At 38.7% G+C, this 24,570-nt stretch overlaps 1 protein-coding gene across 4 annotated transcripts in view; it reads left to right on the top strand.

Annotated features, from left to right (window-relative positions):
• Positions 1-11,687: 11,687 nt before the first annotated feature.
• The window catches only part of SEC24D (SEC24 homolog D, COPII component), a 51,119-nt gene continuing 38,236 nt past the window's right edge, over positions 11,688-24,570 (top strand). Inside the window, exons 1-6 of one of the 4 annotated variants that reach the window (XM_031596906.2) lie at positions 11,688-11,797; positions 14,842-15,039; positions 16,682-16,808; positions 19,012-19,160; positions 21,085-21,333; positions 22,701-22,822. In XM_031596906.2, coding sequence (XP_031452766.2) covers positions 14,886-15,039; positions 16,682-16,808; positions 19,012-19,160; positions 21,085-21,333; positions 22,701-22,822 — 801 coding nt within the window. In that variant the 5' untranslated portion in view covers positions 11,688-11,797; positions 14,842-14,885. Of the gene's footprint in view, positions 12,128-14,841; positions 15,040-16,681; positions 16,809-19,011; positions 19,161-21,084; positions 21,334-22,700; positions 22,823-24,570 lie in introns of all 4 variants that reach the window. The other 3 variants (XM_090139206.1, XM_090139207.1, XM_031596907.2) reach the window with 3 other exon arrangements.

Raw genomic sequence — 24,570 nt, forward strand, 5'->3', positions numbered from 1 at the left:
TTGACATCCCCTGCTTCCTATACCAGAATTAACTCAACAATAAGTGCCTAGCCTCCCTAAGCTACTTATTTTATAGACAACTCGAGCTGGGCTTGTTCAGCCTGGAGAAAAGAAGGCTGCGGGGTGACCTCATTGCAGCCTTTCAGTACCTAAAGGGAGCCTACAAACAGGAGGGGAATCAACTCTTTGAAAGGGTGAGTGACAGCAGGACAAGGACAAGGGGAAATGGTTTTAAGCTGAGGGAAGGGAGATTTAGGTTGGACGTCAGGGGGAAATTCTTTACGGAGAGAGTGGTGAGGTACTGGAACAGGCTGCCCAGGGAGGTTGTGGATGCCCCATCCCTGGAGCTGTTCAAGGCCAGATTGGATGGGGCCCTGGGCAGTCTGGTCTAGCATTAGGTGGAATGGTTGGTGGCCCTGCGTGTGGCAGGGGGGTTGGAGATTCATAATCCTTGAGGTCCCTTCCAACCCTGGCAATTCTGTGATTCTGTGATTCACCTCAGTCCTCTTTTTTCAAGGGAAGATAAACAGAATAACTAGTCATTCTTTATAGAAGAAGCTGTCTCATACTTTTTAAAATTATATTAAAAAATAATAATTATCTCAATTGTGCATCACCTTTATATTTTTAAGCCATGTTACAGTAATGGCTGTTTAGTTTTCTTAAAAGTCTTTGGTGAAGGAATTTGTTGAAAGCCTTGTGTAAATCCAAGATCAATTAGATCACTCTTATTCTTGTGTTTCTTGATCCCTTCGAAGGGCAGCCTTGCAGTTGTGAGTCTTCCCTTTACGAAAACCATTTTAACTCTTTCCAGATCAGTCATATTTATCCAGATGGTCAATGTTCCTCATTATGGTTTCCAGCTTTTAGTTTTGTGTTTTATTGGTATCGATTTTTTTGTAAAATCTGATGTGAATCAAGGAAATATGTAACTAGATTCAGAAGACATTTGATGAACTTGTAAGAAACAAAAGATATATGTTAGTATTTCATTCTGCAATAAAAGAAAAGCTGTCATTTCACCTATAGTTTCTTTCAAAAGTACCCTACAACTGTGGATTGTTTAAAAATGCAAACCTTTCCATCCATTCCTTAGTAATGAGAAGGAGAGAGAAGGAAAGGGGATATCGTGATCTCTAATTTATGGGCAGCATTTTAGTGCTTAAATACCTTGATGGTATGGTTTTCTCCTTTTTATGTATTTCACTCTTTTCCATCTGATTATTTTTTTTTCATATGAAATCAACTAGTTCCCTAAAAATTCTTTCTTGGAGATTCTAACTGGATCATCTGTACACAATCTAATTAAATACACATTTTGTTTTAGTATGTAATTTCAGCCAAATCGGAGAATCAGCAGGGGAAAAAAAAAAAAAAAAAAAAAAAGGAGAGAGAGAGAAAAGGAAAAAGAGAAGGAAATAGGGAAAGAAAACAGATTTGCAATGCTGTTTGTTTTGTTTACATATTAATTACACAGAAAAAAAAAACCCACACTTGCGTTAAATGGAAATAAAATAAAATCAAACCATGCCACTTAAGAAAACATGAAATAGTCTCTTCCAATTAAATTGAAAATGGCCTCATCTAACAGATCTCTTCAAATGAGTTTTTAAAACAAAGTGGCTTCTGCAAGCTAAAAGTAATACAAGGCAATGTAGCCTATGTTATCCTGAATCATTGCCTAATAATATTCCTTGTTTAACAGTAATATAATTCAATAGTTATATAAGGTAAAAGCAAATTTTGATTGCAAAGCTACATAACATTTTCCCCAAACCTTATGGAGGTAGAAAAATACGTTTCTGCTTAATTTCTAGTCTTAATTTTGTTCTCTTGGCTTTAGAAGCAGCAAGAAACAGAGCCACATGGAAAGGATTTAATTTTTGGAAAAGTTTTAAAATGATGGACAAAGTGAATGAAATATGTTGACGGAAGGTTCAAGCTGCACAGCTCCAGCTAACATTCATTAAAGCTGATTGCTCTTCATTTTTCCCCCATCAAGTTTCTCTTGTCCTACAAGAGAAATTAATAGACTCCAGATGTTTGATTGCATGAGGAACTTAGCTGTGCACTGCAAACTAAATAGGGTTTGCTGACTGAAAGCACAGACATGTGGTGGTAAAGATACTGTAAAACAGTAATATGAAGATCTTAGTGAGGAGAAAAGAAATTAAAGATAGAATATTGTTAGATATTTATTAGATGCCTCTAAGGCCAGACAGGAAATATCTGCCTGCACTCATAAGAAGCATGAGCATTTTCTCACTGCTAAAGGTAAAGGCTTCAAATTTTAATTTCTATTGTGGATTATCCGGCTAGATACTGTGTAGTGGTTAGAATTTCAGAACTATTCCCACGTTTTGTTATTTTTTTTCTTCAAAACCAGCAAATGAATTGCAGTGGAAGATGCAGATAAAAGTTCTGAATCTGGATCTGATTTGAAAGAACACTTTCTCAGAAACATAAAATAAATCCAGTGATGCATTAGAATCTGAGATAAATCTCTTTCTAAACTAAAGTACACAGGGTTGCCCTGTAGTTTTGTGAAAAACTGTAAGTCTGCAATCTGCCAAGTGTTGGAGGCAGTGAAGAATAGTGCTCAGCCACACCTCTCTCGAAGGTGGAAAACTAATTTGTTTTTGTTCTCTGCTGGAAACAAATTACCTCACCTCCATTCCAGCTCAGTTAAGGTTAACAAAGTTTTAGACGTTGAGGAAAGGTCAAACCTTTGCCTGTTTATCTGGCCCCTACCTCTTTATTCCCTGTCTTGTTCCTTGCGGAATGAGTAATAGTAACACAGTAGTAACTCCAGCCGTGAGCTGAAGTTTATTAATGGCGAATGGAAACTAAGTTAATATCCTTGAGGATTACTGATTGATAACACAGTGAATAGCAGCAGTTCATACAAAGTGTTTCCTTGTAACTTTACAATTCACCACGCCAGGATATAGATCAGTGAAGACCTACACTCTAAGGTTATGCCTAGGTGGGTGGCAGTGTGTCACAGATCATCTGTAGGCACAGACTGATAGGGAATTCCTGTTTCCACATATCATTCTGTTGCAGTTTCTACTTACCACTTGACATTAGCAAGCAAAAACTTCCTTCCTCTCATGATTAGGGGGAGACTCTTAGGTGTCTTTCTCCATTTCAACTCCCAGGAGATAGGGTGACTGTATTTTGGCTCCAGTAGTTGAAAAAGCTCTGATGAAAGATTGTAAATTCTGAAAAAAAAAACTCTATTTTCTTCCTGGTTTTGGCATACATTCTTTTTAACAGAGTCTATGGGAATCGAAACTGTACTTTCAGTGCAAAAGCTTTTGGGTCTTGAATGTAGTTTAAATGTAAGTAGATCTTTATGTTTATCTTAATCCATCTTAGTCCATCAACTCTGCCGTAGTACTTCATCCTCCAAATTAACACCAAAGATGGGTATTAATTAATACATCATCTTTTGTCTATTAATTCACCTTAGGCAATCAGTTTTTTGACCTCCTTTCTTCCTTACCTATGTATACAACATTTCATGCCTACTAATTGGACTAAACAGATATACTATATTGAACACTCCTCTGATGTGCTACCGTGGCATAAATCAAGAGCAACCATATCATATTCAGTTGAAAAATAGATTTTAATCACCTGAGCTAAGAATTAAGCTTCAGTGGTGTGTTAAAATTTGAAAGGATGGTTTAGCATGGCACTGAAGATTGAAGATCTTGAAGATTTAAAATTAATCTGATGAGTTCTCAAATTTCATCTTTTTTTATTTTTATTTTATTTTATTTTGTGTGTGTGTGTGTGTGTGTTAGGTAGCATAAAAGCGATTCATTCCCTTTGACTAGTTGCTTTTAAAAAGCACAAGTGATTGCATGCATGGCTCATGTCCAGCATAAAAATCAACTATTTTTGTACTGCAGTTTAAAGCATGCATTGTTTTCTACTTGGAATTCTCATAAGAATGAATTTATGAAAATAAGAACAGGAGAATCAGAGGAAAATTGTGTTATAATATAGTATGGGCCTCGAGAAACTTGGGTTCAGTTTTTACAGTAGTGAATTAGCATCTAACTTTTGGTCTCGGCCTTGTAAATGGGGAAAATAGCCAATCTACAGTGTAACTTTGAGAAATCTGCTTGAACTTCAGAAAATATCAGTGAATGGTTTGAGAGTTTTTATCCTTCTATAGTATCCCATTCTTCTCTCTTTTCATGCATAAGATAAGTTCTATGGTTTGCAAAGCACTTAATAACAGGCACTACCCAGATATTGTATAGCATCTTGTTCAGTCTTCCCCAGTGAGCCTGACGTTGGTGGTTCTAACTACAGCATCTAGCAAGGGGGCAGCGCACAAAGAGTTGCTGCAGCATCAAGTTACAGCTGCGTAAGGCTACCAGCATTAATTTTTCTCTCCATCTGGATGGTTCTGTGTAGATTTTTACCAGAGAAACAGTAACAACAAAGAGTAACAAGCAAGGACTGCCCAGCATGATATCTTACCCAACATGCAAATAACTGCAATAAATTAAAAAGCAATTCAGATATCTTCATTCATGACTATAGGAACAAGAGTCCCAGCTCTCTGCTTTGATAGCTAACTCCTTGCCAAATGGAGCGTATTAGAAAAGTCAGCCCTCGAAAAACACCTTGATGTTTAACCCCTGCTGATCCTACATCCTTTCCTGCTGTGCTACATCTTCTTTCCAAGAACCAGTTTCCAGACTTGATAGTTCCTTCTGCCTTTGACGTAGGCTTCTGCTTTTGGTGATAATCTACTGCTTAGCTGGTGCTGGCATGGACCTGCTGAATTTCCAACTGCCAATGTCTGCAAATCTTGGACAAGTTGGCAAATCTAGTGTGCATTTTGGTCCTGCCCTTTTCATGCCAGCTGCCATCCCTTTGTTGGATCTATCATATACAGATAATGTGATGGATTTTTTTAAATTTAATTCCGATTTCTTTTTTATTTCACAGAATCACAGAATCGCAGGGGTTGGAAGGGGCCTCCAGAGATCATTGAGTCCATCCCCTCTGCCAAAGCAGGATCCCTACACCAGGTCGCACAAGTAGGCATCCAGGCAGGTCTTGAATATCTCCAGAGAAGGAGACTCCACAACCCCCCTGGGCAGCCTGTTCCAGTGCTCCGTCACCCTCACTGTAAAGAAGATCTTGTGTACATTTGTGCGCAATTTAATTCTGATTTGAGTTTCTTCACTGGTGATGGGGAAGGAATCAAATAGTTGATATAAGGGGTATCTAAATAGCCTCAAATCAGCATTCTGGAAAGAAAAGAAAACACAAAACTTCTGTAAGAAATGCTGATATTTTTTACAAATAATAGATCAATTTCCTTTACTGCTGCCTAGTATTTATATTATTTTTCCATGCTCAAGTAGTAGATTTCTTACTCCTACATTAAGAGCGGTGCAGGGCAGAAGCATAGTGAAGATGAGTATGGATAAACACAAAAACATCAGCATCTCAAGTGCTTTCTTAGCAATTTTGAAAGGCTGTTTTTCTTATGCAGTAGATTCATTCAGCAGTTAGGAATATTTCTGAGTACTAACAAGCAGAAAACAACTTAATCGTGCTCATCATATCAACCAAGAAGAGGCAGGGAATAAAATTATATGAGATGCCATAGGCAATCCATTATATGAAACAGAAATGACTTCACTAATAACAGCAGGAGTTGTGTTGAATGGTCACTAGAACTGGCTGAAAATAAAGTGAGTTATTAACTGGGCAAAAGGAAAAGACAGACTTTGTAAACTCATCCCATGTTTTCCAATGAGAGAGCAGAGAAAATTAATCAAATAGTTTTCTATGAAGTGTTTGGCAGCTTCTTGTTCAGATAGAGGTTCCTTTTTTTTTTTTTTTTATGACAGTACACTTGAGTACTCTTCTCTAGCAAGACTCCATTAACAACAGAAATTTTATGCATTGGCAGGAGATATAACATGAAAGCCAATGAAAGTAAGGCTACTTCAGATGCTTTTGAATGTAAAAGTGAAATGTATCTAAGTTTCAGAAATTCCATACTTTAATCAAGCAAACATGGAAAGGATCGCATAACTTTCTGCTGTCCTTTCTCAGACTGTCAGCAATGGCTTAATGTTTATTCACAGTGCTTTATATATCATACATTATTCATCAGGTTATAATGAGAAGTTCTCGCCTGTGTTTTTATGTTACAGCTTGTTATGTAGCAGTTACAACAGGATAATCAAGTCTTGTGTTCTTTTCTTTAAGAACTAGCAATGCAGTCTTCCACTCTAATGCATCTTAGACAGTACTAAACTAATTGGAAATAATAATTGAAATTCCCCAACTGAAACATCACAGCAGTTTTCTCAGAACACTGAATCTATCCCTTGTAAATGTTCCAGATCAAGTTGCAAGAATGTTGATTTCATTAGAAAACCAAAATAGCAACAGCCACTGAGAGTAAGCAGATGAGCCTTGCAGTTTGCAGACACTGAAAAATCCAGAGACTTAAACTAGCCAGAAAATCTTTGCTAGAAAAGCAACCACAGTGAGTTTTCAAAAGCACATTTGCTTTTATAATGTTTGACTTAGATAGATCTTGTGGTCCTTAGAACATTTATAATCATTTCTGGTTTGCTGAGTTTCAGGGAAAGAGTTGTTTTACCTAAAAGGCCAAGTTAACAAGAAATCAGGAACTTAGCTTTAAAGCAGGTGCCCTATTCACAAGACCCAGAGAGTCTCTTAGGGAAATGATGTCATTAAACACCATTTCACTTACATATCATGCTTTATCTATAAACATAACTTTATGTTTGCAAACGTGCCAGTAAACTTTACAGATGTTTTTTGAGGTAGGCAAGGATTGGACTCTGTGGAAGTTGGCTTTTGTCCTCTGTTGGGGACTGTGAAGGCAAAAGGGTTTATCACTGGGGATTTACCATTTGCCGCTGTTATTTAAAGATGATTGAGACTGAGAGGGAATGACACATTCCCAGCCCTTCCTCTTCTCTGCCGATGCAGATTGTAACAAAATGCAGCCATTTCTAGGGCAGAACAATGCAGCTGTTCAAAGGCAACCAGCAACTGTACAAGTGCAACAAGTCTTCAGTTCACAACAGGGAACAGAGATTAATATTCAGTTAAATGAATTTGCAGAGGAATTCAGACAGACAGGCTATAATTTTGTGAACTGGAATTTCAGCAGGGTGCTTGGATTTACAGCTTTACATCTTTAAAATATTTGGGAAGCTTTAATGAGTGTGAGGGGTCAGGACCTCTTTGCGTATGGTATGCTGCAAGCAGCCTGAGGTAGAACTGTGTTTTCCATCACTATGGAGTGAGAGGTCCTCAGTCAGATAGTGAGTAAAGGAGAATCTCTTTAGTGATCCGTGTGCTCAGCAACTCCTTTGTCCCAGTCGCCCCTCTCTTTGGCCATGCTTGATTTTGGGTCTAGGTACTCTAACTAATCAACTGCTTCATTAGTGTCTGATCATGGGGAAAAAAAAAAAGGAAAAAAAAAGAAAAAAAAAAGTTAATTTGTCCTTTAATGTGAAATGGGGCTAATGGGTAGCGGATAGTCACTCTATAGGAAGTATCTAATTAAGACCAATTATTTAAGAGAAAATTATTTACCAATAACTGTATACCCAAGATTTTAACATCACCTGTGTTATTTCCCCCAAATAACAGCAGCTACATCAGCCTCGTATTCTAAAAACCCTTTTCTGCCTGTGCTTTTGTTTTAAATAGGGCAATCATTAAAGGGTGTACTTCAATAATATTTTCTAAATGCTACTGAAATTGTTTAACTGAGAGATCAGTATTCACTTCTATTGTAAACCTATTTGTGATTATAGGGTGCCTAGTTTTTTATATGAGAAATGCAACAAGTCAAAGTACTGATGTGTTTCTTCTTTCAGTAGGGTGCTGTTTCCTGAAATACTAATCTTTCCTCTTTTTCACATTTTTTAGTCTGACCTCAGTCACACTTCTTTTTTTCTGAAAAAAAAAAACACGATCCCTTCAATATTTCATTGCTTTAAAAAAAAAAAAAAAAAAAAAGTTGCCTTTTCTTTTGTTTCAACAAAATTGTAAATTTTCATTTCCATTTTACTTCTAAAGTAAAATGCTTCACAGTAAACTGCTGTCCATAGATCATAACTATACACAAGACAAAACATTAAAGACTTGTGATTTATTGTAAGCAACATAGGAAAAGGACATGTAAGCATCCTTTAGGAGTTTTAGATGCTATGCAAAAACAAACCTGTTGTTATATCTGCAGAACATACACATGAAATTAAGAGAAAAACAGTACCACCACCACCACCAAAAAAAAAAAAGCCTTTTAATATGTAGAACTTTGGGAGTTTTATGAGCCATTCCTTGTGATCAAACACTTTTCTTAAAGAACATACCTGAAATTGTCTTCATCCTGCCTTAAAGAAAGGGTTTAGAATATATTTTGATAGAAAAAAAAATGATATAGCACTGAACTGCAGATGTTAACTGAACAGCTGTATATTAACACAATAAATGTTAACTGTTAGAAAAGTCTTACTGTGGCTGTCACCAGGAGAGATACATGTCTGTATCTCAAATGCATCATATAGTTGTTCTCATTCTTCTTGGCAGCTTCTGCTAAGGACATTTTTTAAAGACATCCTCTAAATGGAAAGATTAGGTTAGGATTTAGGTTTCGCTGAATCATACATTGTCTTAATGCAGTGTGTTATAACAGAGACATGGAGTCTGTTTGCCCATGAGGGGCTTTTCTTGGCTGCTGGTAATAATTTCAGGGAACAGATCAGTCTCAAATGATTAAAGTCATCGAGGGGGTAGGGAGGGAGGAAGAAAAAAAAATGAAAAAAAAATATTGCTCTCTGAAGGGTCTGAGTTAGTCTTTTAGAGCACTCTTGTTGATTCTGTAACCAATATCTCCTACAATGATGGAAGACTTTGTTTTCTTTATTTCAGATCTGTTAGAAAAAAGTATAATGAGAACTTTAAATTCAAGGTTTTGGAGGCAGAGGATTTGCTACTTTTTTATCAGAATGGAAAAAAAAGCATTTAGATTTAGAAAAATTATTCAATTTACTTTAATTGTAATAACTCTAAATTAGATCTCTCAAGTATCTGAAATCATATTCTTTTTCAATAGCGTTGGTTGCATAGGTACAACTTCAGGACGAACTGATTTTAAAGAAAGGTAATTTAGCTTACAAGACCTTTATCACCTAAAGAGAAGAAAAATCTGACTCAGATTTTATGGTAGAGTTTAATTAAAATGATTTAACTAAAATGAAGTGACACTAGTTTAGCAATCCTGCAGTGTCATTATTTTATGAAATAACTTTCTAGATCAGTAATGCACTTAAATCTTTAATGATGTTTCCACATTTCTGAAATAGAAGACCTTAAATTACTTTTAATGTTTATAGGTGGAAACTGTAGATGAGTTTCATAATGTCTTCAGCTTCAGAATGTCAGGATCATGGCACACTGGATGCCTTTTTGTCTCAGCATTCCATGCAGATGGAAGGAAAGCTGCGGTCTCCAGAAAAGAGGCATCCTGAGCCATCCTGAAACAGGGGAAGAACTGACCATAGCATTGCTTCTTGCTATCTCTTGCTGATCAACTTCACTAGAGCTGATTTCACAGAGGAGAAATCTGATAGTAAGTATTCAGTGGCCAAGTAAGTGCAGTGCTCTTCTGTGCTGAATTATCCACGGCTGCTTACTGTTAATAGCTGCAGGCTAGACACTACAGGGCTGGTGGTACAAGCGAGCCTGTCTCCATGGCAAAATAGGGGACATCCAAACTTAACATCATTATTTTCCTTTCAGTAGCTTCAGATTTCAAAAGAATTTTGCATAGGGTAATTGTATGTGTCCGTATAACCAGCAAAAGAGGGAGGGACGACTTGTGAAATGGCAGCATAGCGGTGCTGAAGGGCATTGTTTTGCATCGTGCTTATGGAAGAGTCACTGATACTCTGTAGCCAAAACCATATGCAGATGATGCTTGCCACCTCCTGGACTATATTTCCATTCTGGTTAGACAGATGGAGAGATCTGAAAAGTTTCAGCAGATTTTTGTTGACATATCCAATAGTACTGGTTCCAGTAATGGCTAGAAAATCAGCTTAAGTTATTCAGTGGTGTATGAAGACAGGTCAGGACTTATTCTTGTCACTTTGTGTTGCCTCTTGAGGCTTCGATCAACTCATTCATGACAACGATACTCCTGTAGATTTCTTTTGACATCTATTTCAAAGGCACCGGGATGTTTTTTCGTAATTCTTTTGTATAGTAATGTTTTTGATAGTCTTGTCCTATCTTATCTTGTCCTTGAGATATATGTTACTGAGATTTAGCTCCATGTAAAACTATTCATCCCCAAAATCTCTCTTTCAAAAGCTTTACTGAGGCTGTAGAACGAGCATTCAAAGAATGAGAAAGCCAGTAGAGCCTGAATTCCGGGTGCACCTGAATTGTGAAGCTTCCTTTAGCAGAATGAGGTGTTTGGTTTGTTGGTCTTTTCCTTCTTCCCCCCTCCCCCCTTTCTCCTTCCCTTTTCCCTTTTCTCTTCCTTTCCTTTTCCCCTTTCTCCTTTCCCCTTTCCCTTCCCTCTGCTTCTCTTCTCTCATCTCCCTTTTCCCTTGTCCTCCCTTTCCTTTTTTCTTGTTGTCTGTCTGCCTTTTTTTACTCTTAACCCCACAAAAATTGTTTTTTGACTTGGACCAACACACCTTTCTCATTTACTCTCGTGTTTCTGCTGTGTTAATTAGAAAAACATTGCTTTTATCCTGCAACCAAGGCAAGAACTGAAACTGGGGTAGGCGAAGACATGATGTTTCTACATTGCATTTTACCCTAGATATTCAGGTGGCATAATTTTGTGTATATGTCTGTAATGTCATAGATATATGTTTTAAAAGCATATGAGAAAAAGTATGAGGGCTGCTCCAAAAGTAATGCCTCCTGTTTTATGTTGTTGGCCTACAGCGTCGGAGGCAGATGGTGGTGGTGTGGCAGTAGAGGCTGAACCTTCCCAACAGTACCCCATTACATGTTGTTGCTGTGTGACAGATGGCAGCAGAAGGGCAGTCTGACAAAATGGCGTCCGACATGGAAGTGCGTATGAAGCAAAGGCGTGTCACTGAGTTTCTCCATGCGGAAACAGTGGCACTCACTGATACCCACTGACACTGTGCCTGAATGTTTGCGGAGACCAAACAGCGGATGTGAGCACAGTGAGGGTGGTGCGTTTCAGCTCACAAGTGGCAACAACAGCAGTGGGTTACCTCTGCTGGTGCAGAATTTTATGCGTGCAACACATAGGCTCTTGTTCCTTGCTGGCAAAAATGCATAGCTAATGATGGTGACTAGGTTGAAAAAAAAATGTGTTTTGTAGCTGAAAATTTGCTCTATCAAATAGTGTTACTGTGGTCTTTGTGTCTCCTGTAGTTTCCATGGAAATAAGCAAGAGGCATTACTTTCGGAACGACCTACATATCACACTTGTAGGACTTCACGGGGCCACACAATGGTTTTGGGTCGGAAGGGCCCCTTCCCGATTTTCCTCAAAGCCCGCAGCTAGCAGCCAGGCCCCGCCTGAGGCCGGCAGACGCGGCAAAAAAAAAAAAAAAGTCATGAGACGTGAGGCGGGCGCCCTTTCCCGGCGTTTTCCTCCCAGCCGCTACGGGCACGGCGTCGCTGCGGGCAGTGCGCAGGCGCTGCCGGGCGCGCTCCCGAGCGGGGGGGCCGCGTGGCGGTGGCGCGCGGCGGGCTCAGACGTGGCACTCTGGTGAGCGGGTGGCGCGCGCTCTGTCGGGTGAGGGCTGCACCCCGCGCCCAGGTGACGGCACTAACGGCCGTCCCGGCTCGCGGCCGCTGCTTTTCGCTGGGGGCAGAGGAAGGGAAGATCGTGGTTGCGCCCCGCGTGGGGAGCAGCGGATGCTTCGTAGCGGTGCCGGGGTGCTTAGGGGTCGCGCTGCGAGGGCTGGAGATCGGGGGAGCCGGTGGCAGCCCGTGTGTGGGGGGCATCCGCCCGTGTGTGGGGGCACGGCGGGCGGGCGTGTCTCACGCGGGGCTCCGAGCAGCACCTGGTGCAGCGCTGACCGACGTGTGGCCTCAGGTAACGGGGAGACAGGTGCTAACCGTGTGCCGTTTGGGCACGGAGGTGGGGTCAGTGACACCTTCTGCTTTCTTTTTCCGGATTGTATGTTATAAAAATGTTATAATGCATGTAGTGTGCTCCTTTTATGCGTCTGTATGTGTATAGGTATGCCTGCTGAACGTTCTTTGCAGCAGTGATGTTGGAGAGTGCCCTGGGGAGGAGCAGTACCTCTTTCCAGATGTTACATTGCCAAGCAGGGTTCTCGAAAATAATATAAAGTTAATAGTTCCCCTTCAGGTAGCTGAGATCATGATGCTTATTCTTAACTCTGTTATCCTCTATGTGTACTTAATGGAGTGTTACATCTTCACAGTGGTATTGGTGCAGCAAAGCATTGCGTAAATAGAGCGATCCTCTGGATAAAAAGATGACAACCAGTCCTCCAGTAGCTGTTTGTTGTGGAGAAGTGTCTGTTTTAGTGGTGTGTAGGCCTTGGGGAATGAAATAAACTGGGGCTAAGAGAGGCAAGAAGTTTTGTCCTGTGCACTGATACTTGTAGTGAATAAGCTCATGGAAAGCTTTCAGTTTAGCAGATCCTCTGATCTTGTGTGATTTCCAGACAGAATCTGTATGTCTCTTATTAGAATTTGATAAAACTTAGGCAGTCAGTTCCTACTGATATCATAGGTGTTGTTGAAGCTAGTTACATCTTGAGTTTCTCTATATCCCTATCTTTAGAAGCGATTAAATATGCTTGGTTGTAAGTAGAATCTGGAACTGTGCTCTATAAGGTTTTTTTTGTGTTTGGTTGCTGCCTCTTGTCAGCACAGCCTGCATATGTTTATGCTGTCTGGGAAGTTCGACGTGGCAAGATTTTGTGTGAGTGAGTAAGCAGTGGAGGAAGTCGTTTCCCCTGGATGCTGTCATAGCTGAAGGTGTTGGCTGTTGCTCAATGCGAAAATCTCTTTATAGATTTAAAATATATGTGTGTTTATACCACTGTGTAGGTAATTTAGTACTGATTTACTGTCTTTTGGAGTAACTAAAACACACTGCCATGTCTTTTCAGATAGGGGTGGGGAAAGGAAAAAAAGTATGGCTGACAGCAAGAAACCTCTCTGTGTAAACATATTCTTTTTTTTTTCTTCCTATTCTTATCTTACCTTCTTAACTAAGAAATAGGAGGCAGTCCCCCAGGCTTACCCATCCAAAGCAATTTAATGCCATGCTGACAAATGTGGCTTAGTACAATGGCCAGGTTGTGAGGAGGGTACCCAGCTTAAAGTGATTTCTTGTCTGATGGGTAAGATTAGTAGCACTTTTTTTTTCTCTAGTGTGGTTAATAAGAGAATCCAAGAGATGGGTTTTCTGATGAGTATAGCTTCTGTCTACTGCCATGTGATAGTACAGCTTGAATATGTGGTCTTGGAGGTGTACCTAATTCTGAAGTGCCTTCATACATGCTTCTGAAACACAACTCCTTAAGGTGTTTGTGTGCACAGAGACCACCCCATTCTGCAACTCAGCATGGAATACAGATGGGTGGGAAAGCTTTTTGAAAAGAACGTTTAACATCTGAAATACTAGTTTATTTAATGGATCTCTAGTTCTCTTAGGATGCCTGGCCCGTGTACTTGGGTTTTTACAGAAGTAGTTCACTGGGTCAGATCCTAATCATTTCTCAAAACAGTTTTAAATTGGGCATAAATAAAATCAATGGAATTCTGTTGTTTTGTGGTTTGGTTGGTTTTTTGTTTTGTTTTTTGTTGTTGCTGTTGTTTTTTTAATTCAACATGAAATCAAAGTAAATTTTTTTATCTGGAAAAGTGAAAGTTAGCAGTCAAGGCTTCAATGTATATATGTAACCTCAGTAATTTTTCAAAACCTTTGGTGGAAAATGCTCTGTATTTGAAAACTGATCATGTGAAATAGAATCATCTGGTTTAGCATTTATCAGATTTCCCAGTTTTTGAAAGCTTTCTTAAAGCATCTTTTAGAACAAATCTCATGGTGGGAAAATATGTTATTCAATTATTTGTTCTCCCTTTCTCTGAAAACAACAAAATCAAGATATGAAAACTTTGGGAAAAGGTGTATGCAAGCAGCAAGGACAACATATGCTACAGTTGAGGCCATAACACTTTCACTGTGGAATACTTTGTCATCTAAAACAGGTCTGCTAGGATAGGAGACAGTTTGACTAGAGGAATTTGGTACTCCAGTCACTCTGCTTTTCTTGATGTTCCAATCTGTTCTTTGGAATAGTTAGTATTTAGAGTATTAGACTTGCTGTCTTTTCTTTCACAATTAGAATAATACAATTATATTACAATTATATATTACAATATATATTTTTTAATATTTTTTAATATTAATAAAATTTTTTAATATTACAATATATACAATTATAATACAATTAGAAGTTTAGATTTCCTGTTAAAGGGAATAGTTTTAGAGTTTTCTTTTTACTTTTCTTCCACATACACATCTTTAGAGGTTTTCTCTCCATGGGCCAGGGAGAGGTTAATCTTGTTCAGATAATTTCAGTGATTTGTTTAAATTCATGTTGTTGAGGAAACTAAGCAACCTGTCAAACAAGAGGATTGTTTACCCTGCCAGGTCAGTTTTTACCTTCTAACATGTCTTCTGTCTTTTTTGGAATGTAATTCTCAGCCTTTTAAAATATTCCAAAGAATGAAGAGTAATAGCAGGTGCCACTTTTTCTTTTGCAGATTCCTGAAGAGAACTCCAAACTTGGAATGAGAATATTGCCATCATGAGTCAACAAGGTTATGTTACAGCTCCTCCATATTCCCAATCCCAGCCAAGAATGGGAGGCTTTTCTGCAGGTTTTGGACCACCTAATTCTTCACTTCATTATGGGCATTATGGAGACCCGAACTCCTCACATGCAGCAGCACCTCAACCAGGTACGTAATTGTCTTAGAATGTGTCTTCAGACTGTACATTTTTGTGGTGTTTTGCGTCTCTTCATCTTACTTATGTCAGCACACAATGTTCAGTTTTACACTGCTAGTGCAACAGGCTCTTGCACTAGATTTGCCTGCGTTGTTGTTCAGATGTTAATGTAAGGTGCCTGGTAGTGGAATTCTGACTCTTGCATGTGAACTCTTGTCCTGGAAGCAGTATGTAGCAGTGCTTAGTGCAGTGCTGTGACTAACTCCTAGTACAGAAAAATAAAAAGAAGTGATTTCTGGGAATAGAACAATAATTCTGAACTGATACGTGTTAATGGCAAGCAGGCTCTCGGAAATGTGTTGTATTCTTCGCAGTAGGACCTGTGCCCAACCAAGTTCTTGAGCACAAACTTGCCTATGAATACAAGTTGATATTTTCCTACTTAGTCTTGTATGCTTTGCAATATGTTTGGATAATGTATGGTAAGTGAAGCCCATCTGCTTTCTAACCACTTAGGGGACAATTACTTTCTACCAGGAGGGGAAACTTGGGTAGCTTTTACAAGTAAATGGGTTCTTTTTATCTCTACTTGTGTAATTGTGCTTCAGATGATGCTGATGGCCAAAAGGTAAACCTATTGTCATCTGTCCTTCACGCAGCATTAATTTTCTCTTGTTATGTGATATACTTCAAATGTTTCAAGAAGTAAACTAGTGAACTGGGAATGTGAAAAATATCTAAAAAGTAAGATTTGCTCTTCCTTCTGTAAGTCTATTAATAGTATACATAGGCTAAATAGGGAGGAAGGAGGTGGACCATCTCAATACGGTATCGCAGAAGAAAATTACAATTAAAACAATAAAAAAGACTGAATAATTTTTTAATACCAGACATATGGTGATTACTTACATTAAACTCAACGTAAGCGTTGGAATACAGTACTAACAGAACTAAATATCCACTATATTAAATAGCGTGGTCTGCTTGATTTTTGTGGTATCATTAAATTACAGAAGAAGCTTTATCCAGTTTCTCTAAAAATTCTTATTAAAATCAACAGGAGTTGTTACTTTAGCCCAATGCTGAATATAGTCAGAATTACTTCTGACAATAACATAAGTTGTAATAAGTTGATGTTCAAGTTCTGAATTATAAAGAGTTATCTTTTTAGCATAGTTTTACTGGATCTGCACATGAAGGCATTTTTTAAAGGCTGTTGAAGTTATTTTATTGGCAAAAATCTCTCAAAGCAAAGGGGCCTCTTGCTTTTTCTGCAAAGGTAACAGGGTAATAGGGAATTTCCAGTAACCCAAAGTGAATCAAAGGATCTGTTCCTCTATCTTTGTTTCTTTCTTACTGTCCCCCTTGTGTTCTTTTTCTGAAAAGTTAGCAACTGCTATATAGTTGCTTTTTACTGTCCTTTTTCATGTCTGCTTCTGTAGCTGATCAAAAATCTGCCCATTCTTACAGAATTAGAAGATGGCTGATTTTGGAAAGAGCCTTGTAAGGTTATCTTGTCTGATCACACTGCACATGCAGGGCCGCCTATAGCTGATATTCTCATTGCCAGATCAGGGCTGTACACTTGTATTTCTTGATGATCTTGTGCATTTTTTACAGGATTCTTCCATAAAAGTACTTCTTGTTTGGCAGGTTTGTCGAAATCAACTGTGCCTCTTGGATCTTCGGCTCCTCTTGGGCCCCTACCACCTGCTACACATCAGGTCAGCCAGAACAACTTCCAAAGTGGGCCCAGTGCAGCAGGACAACAGCCACATAGGTGACTTTCAAGAATTAGTACATGAGATTTATTTGACCTCTGTTTCCTCTCTTTGGCTGCTTCACTGCCATTTAGGTATGGCACCTCTTTTATATTTGGCAGTTCTTAATCATTCTGCTTCTGAACTGGATCTCATAGTTCAGTTTCCTGTGATGTTAAGATGCCTGATCATAGATTGTAACCCATAATCCCATTAATTCAGTTTTTAGAGCAAGTCATGTCTTTATAATGAGTTGCTTTTTATTTTTAATTATTTTTCCTCCTTCAACTTTAAATTTATTGTCTATAAGCAGCAGTAAGGTGTTACGATTTTTTTAATATATATATATATATAAGTTGCTTTTTTAGTCATTTTTTGGAGTCTTAATTCTTGTGAGGTACCAAAAAGTTTGTAAAAAATTAATAGTTGTCAGTGAGTTTGGGCCAGAGTCTGGTACATAGAATCGTAGAATTGCTCAGATTAGAAAAGACCCTCAAAATCATCAAGTCCAACTGCAACCTAACCATACTACCTAACTCTAACAATCCTCCACTACATCATGTCCCTGAGCACCACATCCAAATGGTTTTTAAACACATCCAGGAATGGTGACTCAACCGCCTCCATGGGGAGCCTATTCCAGTGCTTAACAACTCTTCCTGTAAAGAAGATTTTCCTGATACCCAACATAAACCTCCCCTCGTGCAACTTGAGGCCATTTCCCCTCGTCCTGTCACCAGTGAGAAGAGACCAACCCTGCTCTCACTGTAATCATGTCTGTATAGCTGTAGGTTTTTCCCCCCCTTTTTAGGGTATCTTTACTTCATAGTTGTGGAAGCTCAGCTGAAGTTCTGTAGGGTATTTTAAAGACATTTTATAATGCAGGTTTGGCTTTCAGGTGAATGACTGTTGCTTTTTTGCTCAGGCTTGAGATTAACAATGACAACGCTTTAAGTGTTGTTTTCCTATCTCCAGAGCTTACAGGAAGAAGTGTAGAAGACAGGAGTGGGTAAAGGGAGAATGCTAGGGACAGTGGGGACTATAAAAATATATCTTGGAAAAATTGTGGTATGAGGGGTTGAAAGGAGTGAGTGGACAAGCTTAATTACAAAATATATGTCTTTCAGAAGGTTCTAAGTGGGTAAACTAATTGTTTGAACTCCTGCTCTACTTCTGTATTTTTTTAGTTGTGGCATGTAGGTACTTGTGTTTAAGTAAAGGCACTTGTGTTTCATGAGGCATATAAATATGAAAGCTTGTTGTCTGTGAATTATCACTGTGTGAAAAGGACCTACAGAGATGGTGATCCATTGTAAAAGACAATGCACTAATGAATAGGGAGAAGTGTGTTGTTCTGAAGACCTGAAAACAAGGAAGAGAGAATCAAGTTAACACGACCAGCCCAGAAAAATGCTGATTCTTTCCTATTTTCCTTCCAGTCATTGTCCTGAAGCTTTTAATTTTTCTTCTTTTAACCAGATCTTGTTTAATTCACAGATTGCTGAGTGTTGTTCTTCTGGCAAAGGAAATATCCACATGGAAGTTTTCTTTTGATATACCTAGGACCCTCCTCTGTTTTAGAAATGTTTGTAGGTAAAACAGTGTAGATCCTTGAGAGAGAGCCTGAAATCTCATTTGTCCAGAATAAAACAGCATCACATGTATTGCCTCCTCCTTTTCTTCAGTACTTCATATTTTCCCATGTCTGATAACTGTGCAGCAGGTTTTCCCACCTGCATCTTCCTTTTCTCTCTACAGCAGGGAACTCCTTAACAGTTTCTCTGTTAATTGCTCTCTCTTTGCAGAAATGCTGAATATGTATTCTCTGAATAGACTTCATTCATCCCCAGTATGGAAGTTTCCTTTCTAAGTATATAAAGGGGATGAAGAGAGAGTGTTCAGAAACTTAAGTTCCTTACTTCTCAAGTTTTCATATAGTTATTCTCTCCTCCATGGAATATGTTCTTTGTTTCTAGTAACTAAACAAATAAACATATTCTTTTTTATTGTGTTTGTTGCTTTAAAAAAAAAAAAAGAGGGACATTCTCTCTTTGTGCTTTTAACAACAATATGCTTTTTCTGAGCAGAAGATGAGAGAACTCTGGAGAGTTTGATCATCCTAATTAACTGTTTCAGCATGACACTTGAGAAGGTATCAGACTTTCTGGAATTATGACTGGTTGGTGAAATTTCTTGCATAACTGCATTCATTTTTCAATTTAGGTTTCAAAGCCCTCTACCTCCGAACAATACAGGACCTTCCTATCCTCCTGGCAGTCATCAGTCACAGCCAGCCTCCCCAAATACTGTATCTACTTCATGTACAACACAACTTGCCAACCAGCTGAACAGCATGCAGATAAATAGCTATGGTAATCAATTTTATCTGTTTGACTCTTTTCTCATTTAAAGCTTGTAAGACTGTGGTAATTAGATATGTACTGAACTTCTATATAAGCAGATAATAAAATCTTTCCCACTTTCATTTACTGAAGTAATTGTTTTTAATCTTATCCTATTTCTTACATCAGTGTTGTGGGGTTAGTTTTGAATTAAAGCCTTCCATACATATTGGCTACCTTATCAGTCATTTCTCATTATTTGTTTTTGTCAATAACAGCCAAGACATGATTAAAAATTTACAGTTTCATTTTTCTGATCTTTTTATAGATGTTATATTTATATTTATATTATTTCAAAACAATCTAATAATTCTTTGGTCCAAAACTTGTACATTTTTCATCTGAACTTGTTTGTATTTAATCCAGGGTTAGAACTAAATTGAGGTAAGATGTGATTCTTCCATGTAAATCACTTCCATTTGTAACTTTCTGTGTGTCTAGACCTGCTTTTTCTGAATATTTCCTGGCCAAAATTACAGCAGCACTTCATATACAGCAACTGAAATTATTTAGAGAAAAAAGAATTGCTTTTCTTTCCTGCCTTCGTTATATTGCCTCCAGCAATGATTATGTGAAATGTAATGTTCTTGCTTATCTTACATGGAGGAGAGTTGAGATACCTTTCAGACCACTGAAGACATTGCTTCTTTACAACTATGCCCCCGTGTTTGGTTTTATTGTTATGGTTTTTGCTTAGCTGTAAGCCTAAGTTCTGTAACTTGGAAGAGCACTGAAGTGGATAGCTGTTAAGACTTCTGGAGCAGTGTTTATTTCTACCAGCTGAGAATCAGAACTTGTTTTCTGTGAAATTTGTTTCCAGTAAACAAGTCTGATAGAAGATCCCAGTACATGAAGGGGGCCTGCAGGACAGCTGGGGAGGATCTTTTTATAAGGGTGTGTAGCAGCAGAACAAGGGGGAATGATTTTAAACTGGAAGAGGATAGATTTAGACTAGATATCAGGAAGAAATTATTTACTGTGAGGGCAGTGAGACACTGGAACGGGTTGCCCAGTGAGACTGGGGTTTCCCCCTCCCTGGAAGCACTCAAGGCCGGTCTGGATGGGGCTTTGAGCAACCTGGTCTAGAGGTGTCCCTGCCTGTAGCAGGAGGGTTGGAACTAGGTCTTAAGGATCCTTTCCAACCCAAACAATTTTATGATTCTAAGGTGCATTTCAGTATTTGTTTATTAACATTAGTCATTTTGCTGTTTTGCTGTTGTTCTTTGGGAGATGTTTGACTAAAAATGTAGGCTTCATAAAATAACATTTACAGATTTTAAGTCTTAGAAAGAAACCACTTGCAGGATCTCTTAATTTTAATTGGAATCTAGATCTTGTTAACAACAGCTTTCCTCACCAATGTGTGTTAAGTAATTTCCACATTTCATTTTTTAGCATCGATTCTAGAGAATGGTTGTAAACCAGATTAAATGTGTCAGTTAAACTTCCATTGAGTTTGACATGGTGAAATGGGAACAACATACTAACCAAAAAGTAATGCAAGAAAAATTGATTATTAAGCCAAAAGGGAACATTTCATATCATAAAATTAATTATAATATCAAAGGCAAATAGTAATTTATATATATTCTAATCAAGAATTGTTGAAATGGCCTCCCTATTCTTTTCCCCATCCACCACAGCTGCAGTTTTATTGATAATAGAGTCAAAGGAAATAAAGTTGAACATCTGAATCAGTTCAGACTTAAGCTGTGAAATCTGATTTGTTTTGGAAACAGGCATTCAGAATCTACCTGATCAAGCACTATCAGTATGAGATACAGTATTTGCTATATGTTGCAAATGTTGTGTTTTTTACTCAGTACATCTGCCACACCAAGCTAGTAGCCTATAATTTTTTTGACTCATTTGAGATATATAATTTCTTGCTCAGGTCCTGGTGCTATCCAGAGCTCTCATACATCTGGACATCCACAGCAACTGCCACTGACACAGCACCAAATGACTTTACAACCTGGACCACAGATTCCTCCACCAGCAAATAATTTCAGTGGCCTTTGTGCTCAGTCATCGTTGCCTAGTATAGCCAGACAGGATGGGATCCCTGGATCTGGACTTCCAAATCCTAACTTGCAGCAACTTCCAGGACAGACTCCAGGGCCTGGATATCATCCTCAGCAAGGTAGAGAAGGATGTTTGGTATCTAATTGAAAACAAAAAGTGCACAGAGAATCACTGTTGCAACTCTTACCTCTCAAGTTTGATGTTCTGGTGACTTAAAAAAATGAAAATTTAATCTCTGTTTTGTAGAATAGAAGGTTGTTACTGATAATCAGATCAATCTCTTCCATCAAAAGAGGGGTGGCCAGCAGGGACAGGGAGGTGATTGCCTCTCTCTCTACTCTGCTCTTGTGAGGACCCATCTGAATAATTATTGTGTGGGTCTGGGGCCCCCAATACAAGAAAGACAGAGAGCTGTTGGAGAGGGTCCAGAGGAGAGCCACGAAGATGATCAGAGGGCTGAGCACTTCCCCTACGAAGACAGGATGAGGAAAGCTGGGCTTGTTCAGCCTGGAGAAGAGAAGACTGCAGGGTGTCCTCATTACAGCCTTCCAGTACCTAAAGGGAGCCTATAAACAGGAAGGGAGCCAACTCTTTGAAAGGGTAGACAATGGCAGGACAAGGGGAAATGGTTTTAAGTTGAGGAAAGGAAGATTTAGGCTGGATATCAGGGAAGTTCTTCACAGAGAGAGTGGTGAGGTGCTGGAACAGCCTGCCCAAAGAGGTTGTGGTTGCCCTGTCCCTAGCATTGTTCAACGCCAGATTGGATGGGGCCCTGGGCAGCCTGGTCTAGTATTAAATGGGGAGGTTGGAGGCCCTGCATGTGGCAGGGGGGTTGGAGATTCATGATGCTTGAGGTCCCTTCCAACTCAAACAATTCTGTGATTCGGTGGTTGGAGCATTCAAGGCAGGCTGTACGTCTGCTCAACAATTCAACACTGTTAAGAACAAGAAAAAGGAGCAGAATGATTTGGTTAGTAGTTGGTAAAGGCAGAATATACAACAGGAAGGAATCATACTCCTTTTTATATACTCCTCTTTACTATAGGGATAAAGAGTTCAAATTGGATATGCTGAATTTGTGAAAGAGCATGCTTTATTTTACCTGACACTTGTAAGTAAAACAGCTGTTTTTTATAATTGTAAAACTTACTAGACTAGTTTTCGTTGACTGACAGTAACAGAGAAATGCTCACTAAAGCAACAGCCTGCTCTCTAGGTAGTAGATGTAATAACCCGTTGAAGCTAGTCCTATATGACATGTACTAGAAAATGTCTGAAGCTAGAGTTGTCACTCTAAACTAGTTTTATGCTTGCTTTCAAAACAGATGGTGTGAGCCAGAATCTATTTCTGATACTTGCTGAAAACAGAAAGTAAGGAGGAGCTGCATTTAGCTGAAGTAAAAATGATTTGTATGACAAAAGTTGATGTTAAAAATGGATAACAGAACTTAAGTACTTTAAATCAATTCATTTGTAACTCTGCAGCAAACTATGGCCCTCAGATGGCAGGATCTCAACTGTCTTATCCTGGTGCTTTTCCTGGAGGTCCAGCACAGCTCTCTGGTCCGCCACAGAAGAAGCTTGATCCTGACTCAATTCCAAGCCCAGTGAGTAACAGGCCACTAATTTTTTATGAATTTCTGCTGCATTGATGACAAAGTAAAGTCAGTGCTGACATTCTAACTAGAACAATTTGCCTAAGCGTTTGCCTTCCAGCTGTTACAGCCTTGTAAGAATTTCAGTAGCTCAGGGATAATTAATGCTTCGGATTCACACAGTTCAAAAGGTTCAGTTGTTGAAACATGCCTGAATATGCTCTGGTGGGACTTTACCTCTTCTTTTTAGTGTAATGATAGAGGAAAAATAAAACAAGGTATAGTTTGTCCATCTAAGAAAGTAGTCTAAGTATTACCCAAAGAAGTAACTTGTCAGGTTCAGGATGTAATTAAATTGTTTTTTATTGGTAACAGTTGATCAGATTTGGGGGGGTGCCGGGGGGGGGAGGGGGAATGTACTGAACTCCTGATGAGAGCACACAGTGATTCACACAGTTCTACAGGTTCTGGTGATCATTTGGACACTTTGAAAAGTCTTTGGAGAGTTAGGGCTCTTGAAGCAGACTGTCTTGCAACTATAGGCCAGAACTTTCTACTAAGCTCTTCTGAGTGAAAGAATCTTCCACTCCTTTGCTGAAGCAGTACAGCTGTATGGGAAAGGATTTGTGTTTTACTGTGATGAGGGAAAGCCCTGTCTAGCAGGGTGCAGCCATGCTTCCTTCTAATAGAAGCATATTCCTTTATTTTATCCAATGATGCTTTTACTGGAAAACTGAAAATATCTTAAGAGTTAACATGTTAACAACTGCATTTGCCTCCATTAAATGCAATTTTCAAGTTAGATGCAATTGAAGATCACTGTGTGTTTTAATACAAACAGACAGAAAAACAATGCACGCGCACACCAAGAAACCAAGTGTCGTAATTAGCAAATGTAGGCAATGGCAATAATGGTGTTTCTGTATGGTAATTTTATATAAGAGGGATAAAATCATCATGTCTAATATATTAAAAAAAAAAAAAGTGGTTTAGAGAGAGGGAGGTTTGGCATGAGAGCATGGACTGATGTCTTGTTTCAATTATACACATAGAATAAACTTTACTATGACAGTGATGCTAAAATAGGTTAAAAGGTTTGTTTTAGCAGTGCAGAGAGGATCAAAATGACATGTTTAAAAGCAACACCATCTGGGTCAATGTCTGTAGAGGGGAAAAAAGCTGATTCAGAAGATTAAGTATGACCATGTGTAATTCTCCTGTTATATTTACATTATACAATTACAATAGTGTTGCCAGATAAATTTACTTCTTATCTGTAACCATTGTTGATGTATGTTGTTTCATATATGTTGGAAGTTGGTATGTGCTCTGAGAGCATCTATGAAAATCAGCATCTGGTTTCCAAGAACCATGATATTATTTCCAAGAATGATGATATATTTAGGTCAGTTAACTGCAGAATAACACAGTGCCATGATCCTTTGCAGAGCTGAGTCTTGAAAATGGTTTGCTTCCTTCTGCCAGTGGGTGTTTTTAGAACAAAGCCTTTTTCCCTGTTAATGCAAGAGTCAGTAAAAGTAGACCAGCCAAGCAGGCAGGGAAAAGTAATCAAGCAGAAGATAGAACAAGCTCTGAGGAATGTATTGTATATTTAAATAGCTATACAAAAACTTAATAGAGAGAAAATTTTACAGGCCCCAGATTATTTCCAGTGTATTAGGAAATACCTCTTGGACAATGATCAGTAGACTCTGCACTGACCAGTTTTGTTTTTCTTCTCTGTTTGCTACCCAGCTGAG

This window comes from Phasianus colchicus, chromosome 4 (assembly GCF_987193195.1).
Source record: "Phasianus colchicus chromosome 4, bPhaCol1.hap1.1, whole genome shotgun sequence".
Taxonomy (NCBI): Eukaryota; Metazoa; Chordata; class Aves; order Galliformes; family Phasianidae; genus Phasianus; species Phasianus colchicus.